Genomic DNA, 17,345 nt, shown 5'->3' with positions numbered 1-17,345 from the left:
CCATGTGAGAGCGCCCTGATCACCAGAGGGCAGCTCCTGCATTGAGCATCTGCCCCCTGGTGGTCAATGTGTGTCATAGTGACCAGTCATTCCCAGTCCTTCTGCTGTTAGGGTCAGTTTGCATATTACCCTTTTACTATATAGGATAGAGGCCTGGTGCACGGGTGGGGGCTGGCTGGTTTGCCCTGAAGTGTGTCCCGGATCAGGGTGGAGGTCCCGCTTGGGTGCCTGGCCAGCCTGGATGAGGGGCTGATGGCTGTTTGCAGCTGGTCACACCCCCTTCAGGGTGGGGGTCCCCACTGGGTGCCTGGCCAGTCTGGGTGAGGGGCTGAGGGCCGTTTTCAGGCTGGTGGACAACTGAAGCTCCCTACCTCTCCTTTTTTTCTTTTTCCTTTTTTATTCTGGGATTTATTTACCTTCTACGGCTGTCACTGGAACTGAGAGCCGGCTTTAGCTCTGAGGCTCAGCTCCAGCTCTGAGACCTCGGCTGCTGAAAGCAGGTATCTGGGTTTGTTTGGCTACTATAATTGAAACACTGTTGCAGCTCCAGCTCTGAGGCTCGGCTGGCTGAAAGCAGGTTTCTGGGGTTTGTTTAGCTTCTATAATTGCAACATTGTTTCTTAGAGTGCAGCTCAGAGCTGGGCGGCGGCAGGCGGGGAACCTTGGCTTCCTCCATCACTGGAGCAAGCAAGCCTCATGTTCGCTTCAGCTGCCTGACTGCCGGCCGCCATCTTGGTTGGCAGTTAATTTGCATATCGCCCTGATTAGCCACTGGGAAGCGTGTCGGAGGTATGGTTAATTACCATGTTTGTCTATTATTAGATAGGACTAGAGGCCAAATGCACAAAATTTGTGCAAGAGTAGCCCTCCCTTCCCCCAACTGCCAGCACCGACTTTCCTAGCACCCAGGACCCAGGCTTCCCTCTGGCCGCCAGCAGGCACCCAGGACCCGGGCTTCTCTCACAGCCCCGGCTTCATCCGGAAGGTCATCTGGAAGGATGTCTGGTCTAATTAACATATTATGCTTTTATTATTATAGATATTAGAATGGCCATTTTGTAAGTTTTAGGGGATGTAATTACCATATTCTTTCTAGGTATTTTGCTCTATGTAGTTTTTATCATTCTTTAATGATATTTAAATTTCTCCAAATTGGATGTAACTTAGATGTTTAAACATCTATATTATGTAAGGTACTGTACCACTTACTGGTGATTTCTGTGAGGCATAAGACATGGCTCTTGACTGCTAGTTAGATTCTAATAGGGTAGGGAAGACATTATAATACTATAACCGTAAAGCTAGGTGGAATGTGACAAGTGCTAGATTAAAAACACAAAATACTGTGGAAGCACAGCTGATCATAAGGTTAATTTTAGCTGAATAGACAGGAAAATCTCTGTAGGTGTGGCATTCGAACTGGACCCTGAAGAATGATTAGGATTTTGATGGTTGAGGATTTATGAAAATGTTTCTGAAGAGGAAATTGTGATCAGAGCTTTGAGTAAGCATAGTATATGTTTGAGGGGGAAATGATCTGGTTAGTTATAGTCAAATGGTACATGAAGAAAATGGACAGAATAGGCTTAAACTCCAGATAGTTGGGATAATAATGGCTACATTTTGGAGAGCTTTGGCCAACATGTTGAGAGTTTAAAGCATATCTTATAGATATTGGGAAACCATTAGAAATTTTTGAGCATAGGAATCATCAGAGATTTTTGGGATAGTTTTCAATAGAGCAGTTGTTTTAATGTTTTAAGGTCATTGACTCTTGAACTTTATGAAAACTGTGGACCTTTCCCCATTAACATGCACATATGCTGCTACACCCAAAACATTGCATATAGGTCTTCCTCTTTCTTGCATTCTTGGATTCAAGATTCCAAGGATACTTGCAAATTTTTGTCCTGGAATACCTTACTAGAGTAGAGAACTTTTCTCATATTTGCTAGTTTTGGTGTTGGAGCAAGGGTGAAATACCATGATGATGGAGAAAACAGCATAGAACTTGGAAAAGACTACTTGATATGATAATGAAAAAAAAAGAGGCAAGAAGATAGCATCTGACAAGAATGGTAGTAACTAAGCTGCCTGTCAGTAGGTTTAAGTTGTATACCATGTGGTCTCCCATATTGAGCCTGGAAATTGAGGATCAAAGGCAATGGTCTAACTTGATTTTCTTTAGGGAAGAGAGGTTTGGGGAGCATTTATACGATTTTTGGTGGGTTTGAAAGAATGTGGGGTATATGGAATGCTATTGTGTGTATAGTGTGTGACTATTATTTGTTGAGTGTTTTGGGGCTAACTACTAATTACCATTGGTAACCTTTCTTTCTGCTCTCTCCCAGAGTCATATAAGAATTTTAAAATGCTCCCCTCCACATTTCCAAATACCCCCAGAGGTGGATTGTATTGTTCTGGTCAATAGACCTGATTCAGAGAAAGTTCTAAATCCAGAACATTGTGAATAAAATTTTTCCTATTCCATATCACTCTGTCAGAGCATATTTATTGGGACTCACTGATGAAGCAAGAGAACCTCATTTAGGTCTAATACATAAGTGGGAATTTCTTTTAAAGGTCTTTAATGAAGCAGAAATTTGATAGCCTCCCTTGTTAATACAGGTTTACTCCACTATCCAAAAGTAGACCATTCCTGTGTAAACTTTTGTAAGCCAAAGTGGCATAAGCCAAAGAAGGAATTAACCATGAATTTATATGAAAACTTTTTCAGGGTTTCCAATCCCCCCAAATAACCTAACAAACCATACCAAATACACTTATTTATGTCGAGTTTTAGGATAAGCATGAACCCCCTTATGAGCTCTCTTAGGCTTTTCTTGATACCTTAGGACACATCTTGCCTAATGGGGGCACAAATTAAGTCAATATAAAGCACAGATGCTCACATATACAGTTCTAAACTGTGGAAGTCTCATGCTGAGATGCTAAGTGTAGTTCCTGGGGGAGGAGCTTGGCAGGGCTGTTTGGGGTGGAGTGGATACTGCCTCTACAAAGGATCTCTGCAAAGCAAACCCTGGCTGATTCTTAAAAGCAAAAATTCTCTTTGGATTCATTTCTATTATTGAAAACAGGTATTACTATGTAGTTCTCTCAAAAAAGCAAAGTGGCATATGAAAACTTTTGAAAAGCAAGATACCTGTACTCAGGAAGTCAATGTTCAAGTCCTAATGTTGAAATTTTTTTTTTAAATTTAATCTTTATTGTTCAGATTATTACAGTTGTTCCTCTTTTTCCCCCCATAGCTCCCCTCCACCCGGTTCCCACCCCACCCTCCGCCCTCACCCCCGCCCACTGTCCTCATCCATAGGTGCACGATTTTTGTTCAGTCTCTTCCCGCATCCCCCACATTCCTTCCTCCCTCCCCCCAAGAATAGTCAGTCCACTCACTCCCTTTCTATGCCCCTGATTCTATGATAATCACCAGTTTATTCTGTTCATCAGATTATTTATTCACTTGATTTTTAGATTCACTTGTTGATAGATGTGTATTTGTTGTTCATAATTTGTATCTTTACCTTTTTCTTCTTCCTCTTCTTAAAGGATACCTTTCAGCATTTCATATAATACTGGTTTAGTGGTGATGAGCTCCTTTAGCTTTTTCTTATCTGTGAAGCTCCTTACCTGACCTTCAATTCTGAATGATAGCTTTGCTGGATAAAGTAATCTTGGTTGTAGGTTCTTGGTATTCATCACTTTTGAATATTTCTTGCCACTCCCTTCTGGCCTGCAAAGTTTCTGTTGAGAAGTCAGCTGACAGTCGTATGGGTACTCCCTTGTAGGTAACTGACTTTCTTTCTCTTGCTGCTTTTAAGATTCTCTCTTTGTCTTTTGCTCTTGGCATTTTAATTATGATGTGTCTTGGTGTGGTCCTCTTTGGATTCCTTTTGTTTGGGGTTTTCTGCGCTTCCTGGACTTGGAAGTCTATTTCTTTCAGCAGGTAGGGGAAGTTTTCTGTCATTATTTCTTCAAATAGTTTTTCAATATCTTGCTCTCTCTCTTCTTCTGGCACCCCTATAATTCAGATGTTGGTACGCTTGAAGCTGTCCCAGAGGCTCCTTACACTATCTTTGTATTTTTGGATTCTTTTTTCATTTTGCTTTTCCGGTTGGGTGTTTTTTGCTTCTTCATATTTCAAATCTTTGACTTGATTCTTGCGCTCCTCTGGTCTGCTGTTGGGAGTCTGTATGATATTCTTTATTTCAGTCAGTGTATGCTTAATTTCTAGTTGGTCCTTTATCACAACCTCAAGGGTCTCACTAGATTTCTTGAGGGTCTCATTAAGTTTATCGGCGATTTCTAGAAAATTCTTGAAAAACCTTAAAAGTGTGGTTTTGAACTCTATATCCAGTAGTTTGCTTTCCTCCATTTCTGTCATTTGTGTCCTGTTTCTTTGTCTCCGCATTTTTTTTATGCTTCGCTGTGTTGATAGAGTGGCTTTGTGTGCTAGGTATCCTATAGGGCCCAGTGGCTCAGCCTCCCCAATGACCTGAGCTAGACACTCCTGGTGCACCCCTTTGTGGGCTTTGTGCACAGTCTTGTTGTAGTTAAGCCTTGGTTGTTGTAGGTAACACTGGGAGGGATTGACCTCCAGGCCAATTGGCTGTGAGAACGAGCTGTGTCTGCAGTGGGAGAACTTCTGTGCTGGAGACACCCTTCTGGGGAAAGACTTGCTGCAATGGGGCTTTGGTGCTCACTGAGTCTGCCCCCTGAGTGTGTCCTTTATGGATCCGAGGAGCTGCAATCTGGATGGTCCCACTCTGACCACCAGGCACACTGGCTCCTGGCTCTCTAAGGAGGTGCTAATCTAGCCTCTGCCTGAGGCTATCCAGCAGGAGCCAGCTGTGAAGCAATGCAAGTTGCCCTGGGGCCTTGGGCCAGCTGCAGTTTGTTAGGTAATTATCAGATTGCAAAGGGCCAGGCCTTTCATATGCAAAAGCCTCCGTGCACGGCTTGGGCGGGCCGGGGTCCCAGGGGATTAATTGGGTGGAGCGAGCAGTTATGGCTGCTCTCAGTCCTGCCCTCAGAGGCCCTGCTTCTCAGTGTCCCAGCAATCGCTGCAAGCACCTCTGAGAGAAAGCTGCCCTCGAGTTCCGACCGATGCCAGACAGTCCAGTTTCTCCCGTTTGAGTCTGGGTCCCCAGAGACTCACCCGGAACTGGAGCTCAGAGCTTGAGACTCCCTCCCGATTGAAAAAGACAACCGTGTCCTCAGCCGCCAGCCCTCTCCGCATTCGCCTCCGTACCTCTGTATTTTACTTCCGCACCACACCTCCTCTGAGTCTTGGTATCCCTTTCTCTTTCCTTCTAGTTGTAGAATTTCCACTCAGCCAGCCTTCCTGTGGTTCTGGATGATGTCCGTTCCATCTTTTAGTTGTATTTTTGAAGTGGTTGTGCGAGGCAGCAATCTCCCGTGTTTACCTATGCCGCCATCTTGGTTTCTCCCCCTAATGTTGAAATTTAAACCCATTTCCACTCATTCTAACTGCAGTAGTTTTGGAGAGTGGTAACATATTGTGCTAGTGTTCCTTAAAATCTGTGTGTTTTTTTGTTATTCAAAAAACTGTCTTTTGCTTTCCATGACATAAGTATGCATTATTTCTTTTTAGTGCAGGGGAAATATTTTTTCTAAACTTTCCAAGTTATGAGGTATGATATTAACTCTACTGAGTCTGTTTTTGGACTAGATTAAGGGTTGTATTAGTGAGTGCTTGAGTATGTTCACTGGTATTGCTAGGTTCGTTTACAGTGTCTATGATATTGATAACTAATGTGGAAGTTTGTGCTCTTATTCTTTTCACTCTTCAAATAGAAAACATTAATTGCCAGTTATTATATTAGGCTAGAGGCCCAGTGCACAAAAATTTGTGCACTCGGGGGGGTCCCTCAGTCCGGCCTGTGCCCTCTCGCAGTCTGGGACCCCTTGGGGGATGTCCACCTGCTGGCTTAGGCCCGCTCCCCCGGGGGGATTGGGCCTAAGCTGGCAGTCAGACATCCCTCTGGCAGCCCGGGAGCCCTCGGGGGATATCCACTTGTCAGCGGGGAGCAGGCCTAAGCTGCAGTTGGACATCCTTAGCCCTGCTAAGAAGGCGGGAGAGGCTCCCGCTACCACCGTTGTGCTGGCAGCCATCAGCCTGGCTTGTGGCTAAGCAGAGCTCCCCCTGTGGGAGCACACTGACCACCAGGGGGCAGCTCCTGCATTGAGCGTCTTCCCCCTGGTGGTCATTGTGTGTCATAGTGACCAGTCATTCTGCTGTTAGGGTCAATTTGCATATTACCCTTTTATTATATAGGATTATATATGATAGAGGCCTGGTGCACAGGTGGGGGCTGGCTGGTTTGCCCTGAAGGGTGTCCCGGATCAGGGTGGGGGTCCCACTGGGGTGCCTGGCCAGCCTGGGTGAGGGGCTGAGGGCCGTTTTCAGACTGGCCACGCCGGGGGCAACCCAAGCTTTCTGCTCGCTCCAGCTCTGTGCTTGTCGCCATCTTTGTGACGGAGTGGTGGAGTGATGGTTAATTTGCATACTACTCTTTTATTAGATAGATAGGATTCTTTCTCTGCTCAAGATTTAGATAGACCATTAGGAATGGTATGAAGTAGTTTGGAGAGAGAACCACCGTGTGTAGGTGATTTTTGCCTCAAAAGGAGCATATCGTGCTCAGAACTGTGTTAGGCATTTAACACATATATGCTCATTTAATCTGTGGATTGTCTATTAGTGTTATTGTTTTAAAATGAGGAAACAGACTGGAAAAGATTAAGTAACTTGCCTCAAGCCACATGAGAGAATTTGGAATTTTAACCACACTCTCTTTGACTTGAACCTTTGTTCTTCACTTTGTCTCTGTTTTAAGCTTATTGCAATCACATCCTAACTATCACTCTTTCCTTGTATCCCTCTGGAATATAAAACATTTGGTAAAGATGGTAATTTCTTGGAATTTTACCTGCTTGGTGACTTGTCAGCTACTATTATATGAACTTTACAATTTTGTTTGAACTACAGTTCTTTATCAGGTTGAGGGAGTTATCTTCTATTTCTATTTTTCTGTGAGTTGTAACTAGAATGGATGTTAAATATTTTAAATGTTTTTTTGCATTAATCAAATGTAGTTTTTCTTTTTTATCTTGTTAATATGTGGTTACATTGATTTTTGAATATTGAATTAACCTTGCATACCTGGAATAAATGCCACTTTTTCATGGTGTATAATTATTTTTATATAGCTAAATTATAGTTGCTGACATTTTGTTAAGGATTCATAGGCGATAAGGGTCTGTAATGTTCTTTTTCTTTATTTTTCCTACTTATTTACTTATTTAGATATAATTGACATGTAACATTATATCAGTTTCAGTATATACCATAGAGATTCAATATTTGTATATATTGTAAGAGTAGAGGCCCGGTGGGGTCCCCCAGCCTGGCCTGCGCTCTCTTTCAGCCCAATCCCTGCAGGCCAGGCTGAGGGACCCCATTGGTGCACAAATCTATGCATTGGGCCTCTAGTATGCATATAAGATCTTTGGTTAACCTTTTCCCGCCCTCCTCCTCCCTTCCTTCTGAGATTCATCAGTCTGTACCATGTTTTCATGCCTGTGCATTGAGTGTCTGCTCCCTGGTGGTCAGTGCACGTCATAGCTACCTATCAAATGGTCACTTAGGCTTTTACATATATATAGATGATCACCACAATAAGTCTAGTTTACATCCATCATGCTATATAATAAAAGCCTAACATGCTAAGTGTCCAGTCGACCGTTCAACCAATCAAAGCGTAATATGCTAATGATATGCGAAGGCTGCTCAACTGCTTGCTATGACGTTCACTGACCACCAGGGGCAGATGCTCTGACTGGTAGGTTAGCTTGCTGCTGGGGTCAGGCTGATTGGGACTGAGCGAGATGAGCCAGACAAACCCTGGACCCCTCCCACAGTCCCTTCCCAGCTGGCCAGCCTCCTGCTTCTCTTCCCAGCCCCAATTGTGCACTGGTGGGGTCCCTCAGCCTGGCCTGCTCTCTCAATACGGGACCTCTTGGGGGATGTCAGACAGCTGGTTTTGGCCTGATCCTGCAGGCCAGGCTGAGGGACCCCACTGGTGCATGAATTCGTGCACCGGGCCTCTAATCATACATAATTACATAGTTTTTTTTCTTGTGATAATTTCTCTTTTTTTAATACTGTCTTTGTCTGGTTTTGATGTCAAGGTAATACTGGCTTTATTGGCTCAGTAGTTACAGCATTGACCCATGGACCGAAGAGTCTCAGGTTTGATTTCAGTCAAGGGCAGCATGTACCTCGGTTGCAGGCTCTATCTGTTTCCTGGCCCCAGCTGGGGTGGGTGTGAGAGGCAATCAGTTGATGTGTCTCTCTCACATTGATTTCTTTTTTAGAAGTTTTAAAAATTTTAATTAAATTTCTTTAGTAATTATAGTGCTACTCAAATTATTTACTTCATATTGTGTATGTTGTGATAGTTTTGTTTATTAAGGAATTGATCCATTTCATCTATGTCGTCAAATGTATATTCTTTTGATATCTGCAAGTCTATAATGATACTCTGTTTCATTCATGTTGGTAATTTTTATCTTCTCTTTTTTTCTTTGTCATTCTTGCTAGATAATACTAATCTTTTCCAAAAAACTCAATTCTTTGTTTCATTGATTTTTCTCTCTTATTTTTCTGTTTCAATTTTATCAAGTTCTGCTGTTAATTATTTACTTTCTTCTGCTTGCTTTAGGTTTATTTTGCTCTTCTTTTAGGTTCTAAAGTTGGTAGCTATTTATTAATTGAGGCTTTTTCTCTTTTCTAATGTTTGTATTTAGTACTATAAATATTCCCCTTGGCACTGCTTTGTGTCTCACAAAATTTGATGTGTCGTGTTTTTGCTTTCATTCACTTTAACATATTTTTTGGTTTTCATTGAGACATGTTCTCATCTGTGGATTATTTGGAACTTTGCTATTTATTTTCTAAGTGTTTAGAGATTTTGCTCTTATCTTTGTTATTTCTACTTTGATTTCATTGTGGTGAGAGAATATATTCTGTATGATTCAATTCTTTCCTATCTGTTTATGTTTGCTTTATGTCTCAGGATATGATCTTATCTTGGCTTATGTTCTGGGACACTTGAAAAGAATATGTATTTTGTTGTCATTGAGTGAAGTGTTCTATTATTGTCAATCAGTGTTGCTGAATTCTTCATTATGTTTCCTGATGTTCTGTCAGTTGCTGAGAGAGGTGTATTGAAAATCTCTAACTATAATTATGGGTTTGTTTATTTCTCCTTTCAATTCTAAAAGTTCAAGTTTCATATATTTTGCAACTCTTGTTTGGTGCATACACATTTAAAATTGTTATGTCTTGACAGATTAACCCTTTTCATTTATCTTTTAAAAATTTTTAATTGATTTTTTGAGAGAGAAATATCAATGGGCCTCCTCCTGCATGCGCCTTGACCAGAATTGAACCCACTACTTCTTGGGTGTACTGGACAACACTCCATCAGCTGAGTCACATTGGCCAGGACTTAACCTTTTTTAAATCATCATGTAATTTCCACCTTGTTCTGATAATTTGTTGTTCTGAACTCTGCATTAGCTGGAATTAATATAGTCACTCCTCCTTTCTTTTGATTGTTTTCACAATGTCATTTTCTATTTTTTTTTTTTTAATCGTCACCTGAGGATATTTTTTTCCATTGATCTTTAGAGAGAGAGAGTGGAAAGGGGGAAGGAGGGGCGAGGAGAGAGAGAGAGAGAGAGAGAGAAACATTAATGTGAGAGAGATAAATTGACTGATTGCCTCCCTCATGGGCTTCAACCGGGGATGGGGATCAAACCTGCAACCGAGGTATGTGCCCTTGACTGGGAATAGAACCCGAGACCCTTTGGTCTGAGGGCCAATGCTCCCTAACCATTGAGAAAAACCAGCCAGAGCTCATTTTCCATTCTTTCACTTTCAATCTGCCTATGTTGTTATATTTGAAGTCTTTCTTTTTTCTAGATAGCATGTAGTTGGGTCTTTGTGTGTGTGTGTGTTTTTAATGCACTCTGTCCATCTCTGTCTTCTAATTTTAATATTTAGGCTACTTACATTTAATGTAAAGGACTTAAGTCTGTCCTGTATTTTACAATTTAAAAATTACCATTTGCTTTTTTACATAATTTTTTCTTCAGACTTTATATTTCTTTGCTGAGGCTTTCTATTTTCAGTTGTCTTATTGTGTTCATAATTGATTATTGAAGCATTTTTTTAATATTATTGAAACCTGGAAATTTTGACTATTATACTCATGAAACTCTGGATTTTATTTAAACTCTCTGTTTTAGCTAGCTTCCTTTAACACACTTTGGCAGAAGTGGGGACCACTGCTTCATTACTTCCAGGTTCAGATAGAAATTGAAGTTCCCTATTCTTCCTCCATTAACATCTGAGGAGGAAGGTCCTCATTAGTGTTGGCAGGCGTGAGAGTTCCAGGTCACCAACTAGGCCTTCACCGATACCTTCTTGTACCCCACCAAGTCCCTGGTAACACTACTAGGGCGGTGACCCTGTTCCTGCAGTGATGGTGAAAGCCCTGGCTCTGACCCAAGGGCAGAGGAGGATTGGCTGCTCCTTATTACCTGGCAGGAGTAGAAGTTCATGTTCCCCATGTGGTTTCCATTGGCACTGCAGGAGTTGAGAGGACAGCATCCTTATATACCGGTGAGAGTGGACCATTCAGTCTTTGCTGGCATTGGTGGGGCTTGAACCACACTTTACTGTGATGTTTGACTGAAAAAGAATGTGTTGGTTTTGGGGTTTTTTTTCTCCCTAAAACTTTTCTGCCTTGCTAGGCTCTTTTTTGTTTGGCTAGAGGGAAAGCTGTTGTATGTGTTTTTTGTTTGTTTTATTTGTTGTTTTTTGTCTGCCCATTGGCATTTTTGGTTTGCTGACTCTAGTTCCAAGTCTGGGATACATGAGGCAGAAAGGGAACTCACTATTGTCATGTTCCTCAAAAATCTTCTTATGCTTGTTTTATATATAATTGTTACTTTTGGTTAAATTTGTAGGATAGATAGGGAAAAGTACATTTCACCTTGCTGGAAGCGGAAGTTATTTCCTTTATCTATTCTTTTTAAAAGCAAAACCTTATGCTTCCCTTTCCCCTCTCCTCCCAACCCCTCAGTCCCACTCTAGTTGGTTCTTCTTTTCTCAGTCCCCTTTTAGGACCAAACTCGTTGAAAGCATTTGTCTATACTTACTTTCTCCAGTTCTTCTCTTATTCTCTCTTAAACCTATTCTAATAAGACTTTATACCACTCTTCTGAAATCATGCAGCAAGGTGTCATTTACCAATGAATAATCAAAGCAATGATACTTATCAAAACTGTTGCTGAAGCTAAATTTATACTTAGAGGGAAATTTATAGTCTTAAGAGACAAAAAGCCTGAAACCAAATGAGCTCATTTCTAGTTTAAGAATTTAGAAAAAGAACCCAAAGAAAGAGGCAAAAAGATGTCCAGACATTAGTAAAATAAAAAGCAACGCTAAAATTGAGAGAATTAAGAAATTCTTGAAAGATGGTCTGGAAAATCAAAGAGAAGGCAAAACTATATTAAAATATATATTATAAATTTTTGTAAATAAAAATTGTGCGAAATAAACAAGTTATCAGAAATATATAAGTGGCCAAAAGTGATTGAAAAAGAAATAGAAAATCTGAATGGTCCTATAACCATTAAAGATGCTGATTTACTGGTTAAAAGTCCTTTCTTCAGTGAAAAGGCCCAGGTTGTTTTTCACCTGAGTTTGAACAAATGCTCTTTCCAGTGTGTTCAGTAAACTTTTTCAGAAAACAAAATAAAGGGTAATAATACTCATTTTATTTTCTGAGGCTTAAGTTATAAGCTTGTAATCAAAACTAGCAAGGAGAATGTGATAAAATGAAATTTATAAGCCAGCTTCACTTAGGAACATAGAAAAAAAAATAGCAATGTATTAACTGGTAACAGGACCAACTTTGGCTTATTCTAGGAATGCAAGATTTAAGTAACATACAAATTTATTTAAAATATATATACCTTAACAGAATTATAAGTTACCATATCACATTATTGATTTACTATAGTGAAAGTCTCAGTTAAATCTCAGAATGCTAGGTATCTATCCTATATGATGAGTACTAAAATTTCAGTTTTGAATGAAATAACTGTGGGTCACAATAGATAGCACAACTAATTTGATTGAAGGGAGTCAGGTCTCTCAGATATGGCAAAATGTGAGTGGGGTTTTGATGAATAATATTTAGTGAAGATGTTGGAACAATATTTCAAGTATAGGGAAATGATGTGTACTGAAGCATAGTTGTGGCATTTGGGAATGAGAAGTGAAATATATCTAGAGCACAGTAAAGATATTGGGACCTGCCAGGAGATGTAACAGGAAATTTGGGCCAATTGTGAAAGGCTTTGTCTCCTTGCTTCTTGCTAAATAGTGGGATATATCAACCCATCGAAAATAAAAAAATTTATTTAGCTTCTTATATTTAATGTCTTATCTTTAGAAATAACATATATAACTTTTTGCATTCTTTTGCATAAATATGTACTGCATTTGAAAGCAGGTGCTGCCACTGATGTTCCTCAATTTTTTGTTGACTAAAAATTTAGGAATCTGAATTTATGACTGAACCACTAACATAATGTATTAATTTTAATTTTCTCAGTGTAATATCTTCAACTTTTAAAACCACTCATGGCTAATCTTTCACCAAGTTGGTGCCTAAGAACTTTCCAGTGAAATATGTGACAGAGGCCTGATTAATTTCATTTGTTCTGCCATTTGCTAACATTATGTGGTAAAAGCACATTTTAATACATCTCTCTTTAAGAGACAATTGTAATTTTATTAAGATTTTTTTATTGAGTTTGTTTTTTTTTTTAAAGAAATGTCATTTGAATTGAACTGTTATTGGTTTGTGTGTGTGTGTGTGTGTGTGTGTGTGTGTGTGTGTGTGTGTTTTATTGCATTGGTAGATACAAGGCAACAGGGTTGTTTATTTGTTATAGTGAATTTTGAATCAGAGAATTGTAAACCGAATAACTTCATATTGTATTGCTCTTACTTTTTCTCTTAATGCATTCTTTTAGACCAGTGGTTCTCAACCTTTCTAATGCCGCGACCCTTTAATACAGTTCCTCATGTTGTGGTGACCCCCAATTTCATTGTTACAAATTGAACATAATTAAAGCATAGTGATTAATCACAAAAACAATATGTAATTATATATGTGTTTTCCGATGATCTTAGGCGACCCCTGTGAAAGGGTCGTTGGACCCTCAAAGGGGTCGCGACCCACAGGTTGAGAACCGCTGTTTTAGGCCTTCTAAAGGTGCTTTTTAATTAACTTTTCTTTATTACATAATCTGTTTAATTTTTTTAAATTTAAGGTGTGACTGCACAGAAAAGTTACAGAACAAATTTGACTTTTTGCGCTCACAGTTGAACGATATTTCTTCGTTTAAGAATATCTACAGATATGCCTTTGATTTTGCAAGGGTAAGTGGAGTATCCATGTTTTGTGATTTTAATATTTTTCTGATCTTGACGCCACACTTAGGAAAAAATTTTTGACTTATATATTTTAGGATAAAGATCAGAGAAGCCTTGACATTGATACTGCTAAATCTATGTTAGCTCTTCTGCTTGGGAGGACATGGCCACTGTTTTCAGTATTTTACCAGTACCTGGAGGTATGTATGTTTTTTATTTTTAAAATATTATTTTAAAATTTAATCTGATTGAAAACATACCTTTAATTGAGGAAAAGCAAATAGATTTTTAATATTATACCTTTAAAAATATTTGCTTTAGTAGAAAATTTGTTAAAATGTTTACATACCTACTTTGATTTTTAGACCCAAGTTCATGTTAAATAATATATTCTGTACATAGTTATTTTACTCCTGCCCTCCATTAAAAAATAAACCTTCAAGAAATAATTTTAGCGCAGTCTTCAGACAAAATAGTTTCTTGGGCTTTTGGCAGGAGAAAATTGATATTAGTGTATAAATCTCAAGCTTCTAAATCAGGTTTCTTTCTGTTACACAGGGTCTTAGGCTGAAATCCACATAAGAACCAAGTATAGTAATATCTTTTCACTTGGACTCAATTTAAAAAGTTCAAATAAAGCTTTTAATATTTGATGTCCATAAATATGAGAGTGGCTATAATGGTGTTCTGAAATGTACTGATTACTGAAAACGTATGCTGAATTTATGAAGAAAGTATTCTTTTAGAAGGTTTATCATAGCACCTACTATAGGCAGTGGTTTTAAGAAGATACTATTCTTTTTTTTTTCATTGCTTTTTTTTGCTTTTCTGTTTTTGTGCCTTTTCAATTTCAGTTTTTTTTTATATGGTTCTCACCATTCCTTGAATTACAGATCCTTCTGCTTTTGCTTTGAAAATAATTTCTCAAAATCTTTTTATTTATTGTGGTTTTTTTTTAATTTGAGAGAAAAAGAGAGAAACATTGATCTATTGCCTCCTGAACACACTCTGACCAGGGATGGAACCCACAACCCAGGCATGACTGGAATTAAACCCACCACCTTTTGGTATATGGGATGATGCTCCAACCAACTGAGCCACACCGGCGAGGGCTCTTTTAAAATCTTTATAATACCATTTTGAATTATATTTTATCCCCATTAACAAATGAGGAGATGGCTTCTATTGATACATAACTTCCTAAGGTCACTTATAAGTGGCAGAAGTGAGATTTGAACCCATGCCTATAGTCTTTCCAATGCCTCCAAAGATGCCAATTTCAGAATGTGGCTAAACAATAAATCTCATGCAAAGAAATGAGTTACTGGGAAAAGTCACACAAGGGAATTTACTGGTTGTAGAGAATGTTGTATATCTTGATCTCATTTGTGGTTACACAAGTACCCTGATGTGCTTTTATTCTTGAAAAATGAAAGAAAAATAAGGAAAAAATAAGTTGGTGCTCTTTTTTTTTTTGTAAATCCTCACCCAAGGATATTTTTTCCATTGATTTTTATAGAGAGTGGGAGGGAGGGAGGGAAGAATGAAGGGGAGAGAGAGAAAAGAAAACATCGAAGTGAGAGGGACACATTGATTGGCTACCTCCTGCACATGCCTGACTGGGGTCAGGGATCAAACCTGCAACCCAGGTACATGCCCTTGACTGGAAATCAAACCTGTAATTCTGTGATGCGCAGGCCGATGCTCTAACCACCTAGCAACACAGGCCAGGGCCCTGAGGATTTAAAAACACAATTTAAAAGAACAATAAATGTTTTAGAAAAACCAAATTATAAAATATAACTGATTTATTGAAGTCAAGCCCTAATAAATAATGCATGTTCTATAATCCAAATATTTATATCATTTTCTTCAGCAATCAAAGTATCGTGTTATGAATAAAGATCAGTGGTACAATGTATTAGAATTCAGCAGAACAGTCCATGCTGATCTTAGTAACTATGATGAAGATGGTGCTTGTAAGTATAATGTTTTCCTGTGAAAATAAAATTTTTAAACTAAATGAGAATACGCATTTGTGTAGCATTACCATAAACGATTTTAACTTTGTAGCAGTAATTTTTAGTATTTAATCATGTGGGAAGAGGCAGGTGTAGAAGGTAGGCAGAGAGCTTAGATTGAGCCAGTATTACAAAATCTATGCTGATAAATGAAATATTTTTAATTTCTCAGTAACAGCATTATAAAGCTTAATTTAAATTACAATTTTTGTATCTAGAAGCTAAAATTCTGCTTCATTTCTGCCTTTCCTGGCATTTTTCTATGGAAGAAAAGTACAGTCGGGATTTAAAAAACTAGGGAAAAAAACATCAGCTATAATAGAAAAACCTTATGATACTTACTTGAAAGCTTTTTCTAAAATCTGACAAAACTTTCATAGGAATTAGTAGCTAGAGCCAAGTAGTGGCTTATGTTGGACTTGCTTTCCAGTTTTCTTGCTAAGCCAACAACTAGGGTGCTTTTCAGTTGCCATTTATGATTGTGTTTGTTTGCTATTTATCTTACAGTCTTTCAAAAGCATGAGAAAAATAGAGACTACCATAGGGTTGTGCATTTTCAGAAAAATAGGGCAATCATGTTTCTTTGTGGCAGTGAGTTTTGCTACATTTAATAAAGTAAACACTGAGCTTGCTTTCTTTGCCTCCCTGGTTGGCTCTTATAAGTAAATGAGTTTGAACCCCCTGTATTATAAAAATGTTCTTAGATCGGGTATTTATTAGGCACTTACTTTGTATGCAGATTTTTACTAGGTCCTGTTATTGGAACCATATAAATCTGTATTATGGCTACCCCTTCAAAAAACTTATATACTTATTGGTGAGGTAGCATAGAAATACTACATTTAACACTTTTCAGATTTTTAAGTAATTTAATGGCAAATTCTATGGGCAGTTGGAAAAAGGGCGAGGTTAACATTGATTTAGTTATTGTAGAGTTCGTGAAACACAATCCTTGAGAAGGAAGTGCTACAGATACCAATTGTGAAAAAAGTCCCTTATGTAAAAAAAGAAAAAGCTAAGGCAGCACTAAGTAGAAGAGGGCAGTTGGAAGCAAAACACTTGAAAAAGGGAAGGATCAGTTCCTTGTTATCACAGAGCTTGTGGGGAGTTTGTTTTATAGTTAGAGAGAAGAGTTCACTGAATTCTAACAGAAAATGTTCCTTTATTTCTAGGGCCTGTTCTTCTTGATGAATTTGTTGAGTGGCAAAAAGTCCGTCAAATATCATAGCAAGAACTATTGTGAAGAAAATGCAAACCTTTTGATTCCTACGTGCATACAAGCTAATGAGCTGAGGAAAAAACTCCAAGGGTGCATTTTTATTCATATGAAAGACTTCTCATAGTATTTTTTTTCTTTTTTTTTTTTTTTAAAGAAAGTTTTCTTGTTACATGTGATGGGCCTTGTGCCACACCTCTTCTAAGACTGAATATTGGAGTTTTTGTTTTGAGTTATGTTGATAACATTTATTTCAGAACAATAAAGATTCAGATTTGTGATAAAGGCCTTAAAATGAAGATGTCCCTTGAGTGTCAGAGTGGTATTTATTTTTGTAAATTTTAATTCTTGAAATTTAGAGGTTCTATTCACCATGAATTTGTGGAATTATAAAGATTTTAAATAACCTTAATATTTGGTGATGTAATCTGATGGTACGGCTTAATGTATTCATCTCTGCACAATTAAGAAGAATATTTCTTGGCCTTGACTTCTGGGATAATGATTTTCTGATGCAGCTAATACGTTTTTGGATATTGGAAGTGCT

General features: G+C 38.6%; 1 protein-coding gene across 8 annotated transcripts in view; it reads left to right on the top strand.

The window, feature by feature from the left end:
• DCUN1D5 (defective in cullin neddylation 1 domain containing 5) overlaps positions 1–17,097 on the top strand; it is a 74,698-nt gene extending 57,601 nt beyond the window's left edge. For all 8 annotated transcript variants that reach the window (XM_014460782.2, XM_023758811.1, XM_023758812.1 and 5 more), the window contains 4 exons: positions 13,459–13,567; positions 13,657–13,761; positions 15,438–15,540; positions 16,755–17,097. In XM_014460782.2, the coding sequence (XP_014316268.1) occupies positions 13,459–13,567; positions 13,657–13,761; positions 15,438–15,540; positions 16,755–16,810 (373 nt within the window). In that variant the 3' untranslated portion in view covers positions 16,811–17,097. The remainder of the gene's footprint in view (positions 1–13,458; positions 13,568–13,656; positions 13,762–15,437; positions 15,541–16,754) is intronic.
• The last annotated feature ends 248 nt before the right edge of the window (positions 17,098–17,345 follow it).

This window comes from Myotis lucifugus, unplaced genomic scaffold (assembly GCF_000147115.1).
Source record: "Myotis lucifugus unplaced genomic scaffold, Myoluc2.0 scaffold_139, whole genome shotgun sequence".
Taxonomy (NCBI): domain Eukaryota; kingdom Metazoa; phylum Chordata; class Mammalia; order Chiroptera; family Vespertilionidae; genus Myotis; species Myotis lucifugus.
The sequence above is the reverse complement of the archived record's forward strand: the minus strand, read 5'-3'. Positions and strand labels throughout refer to the sequence as shown.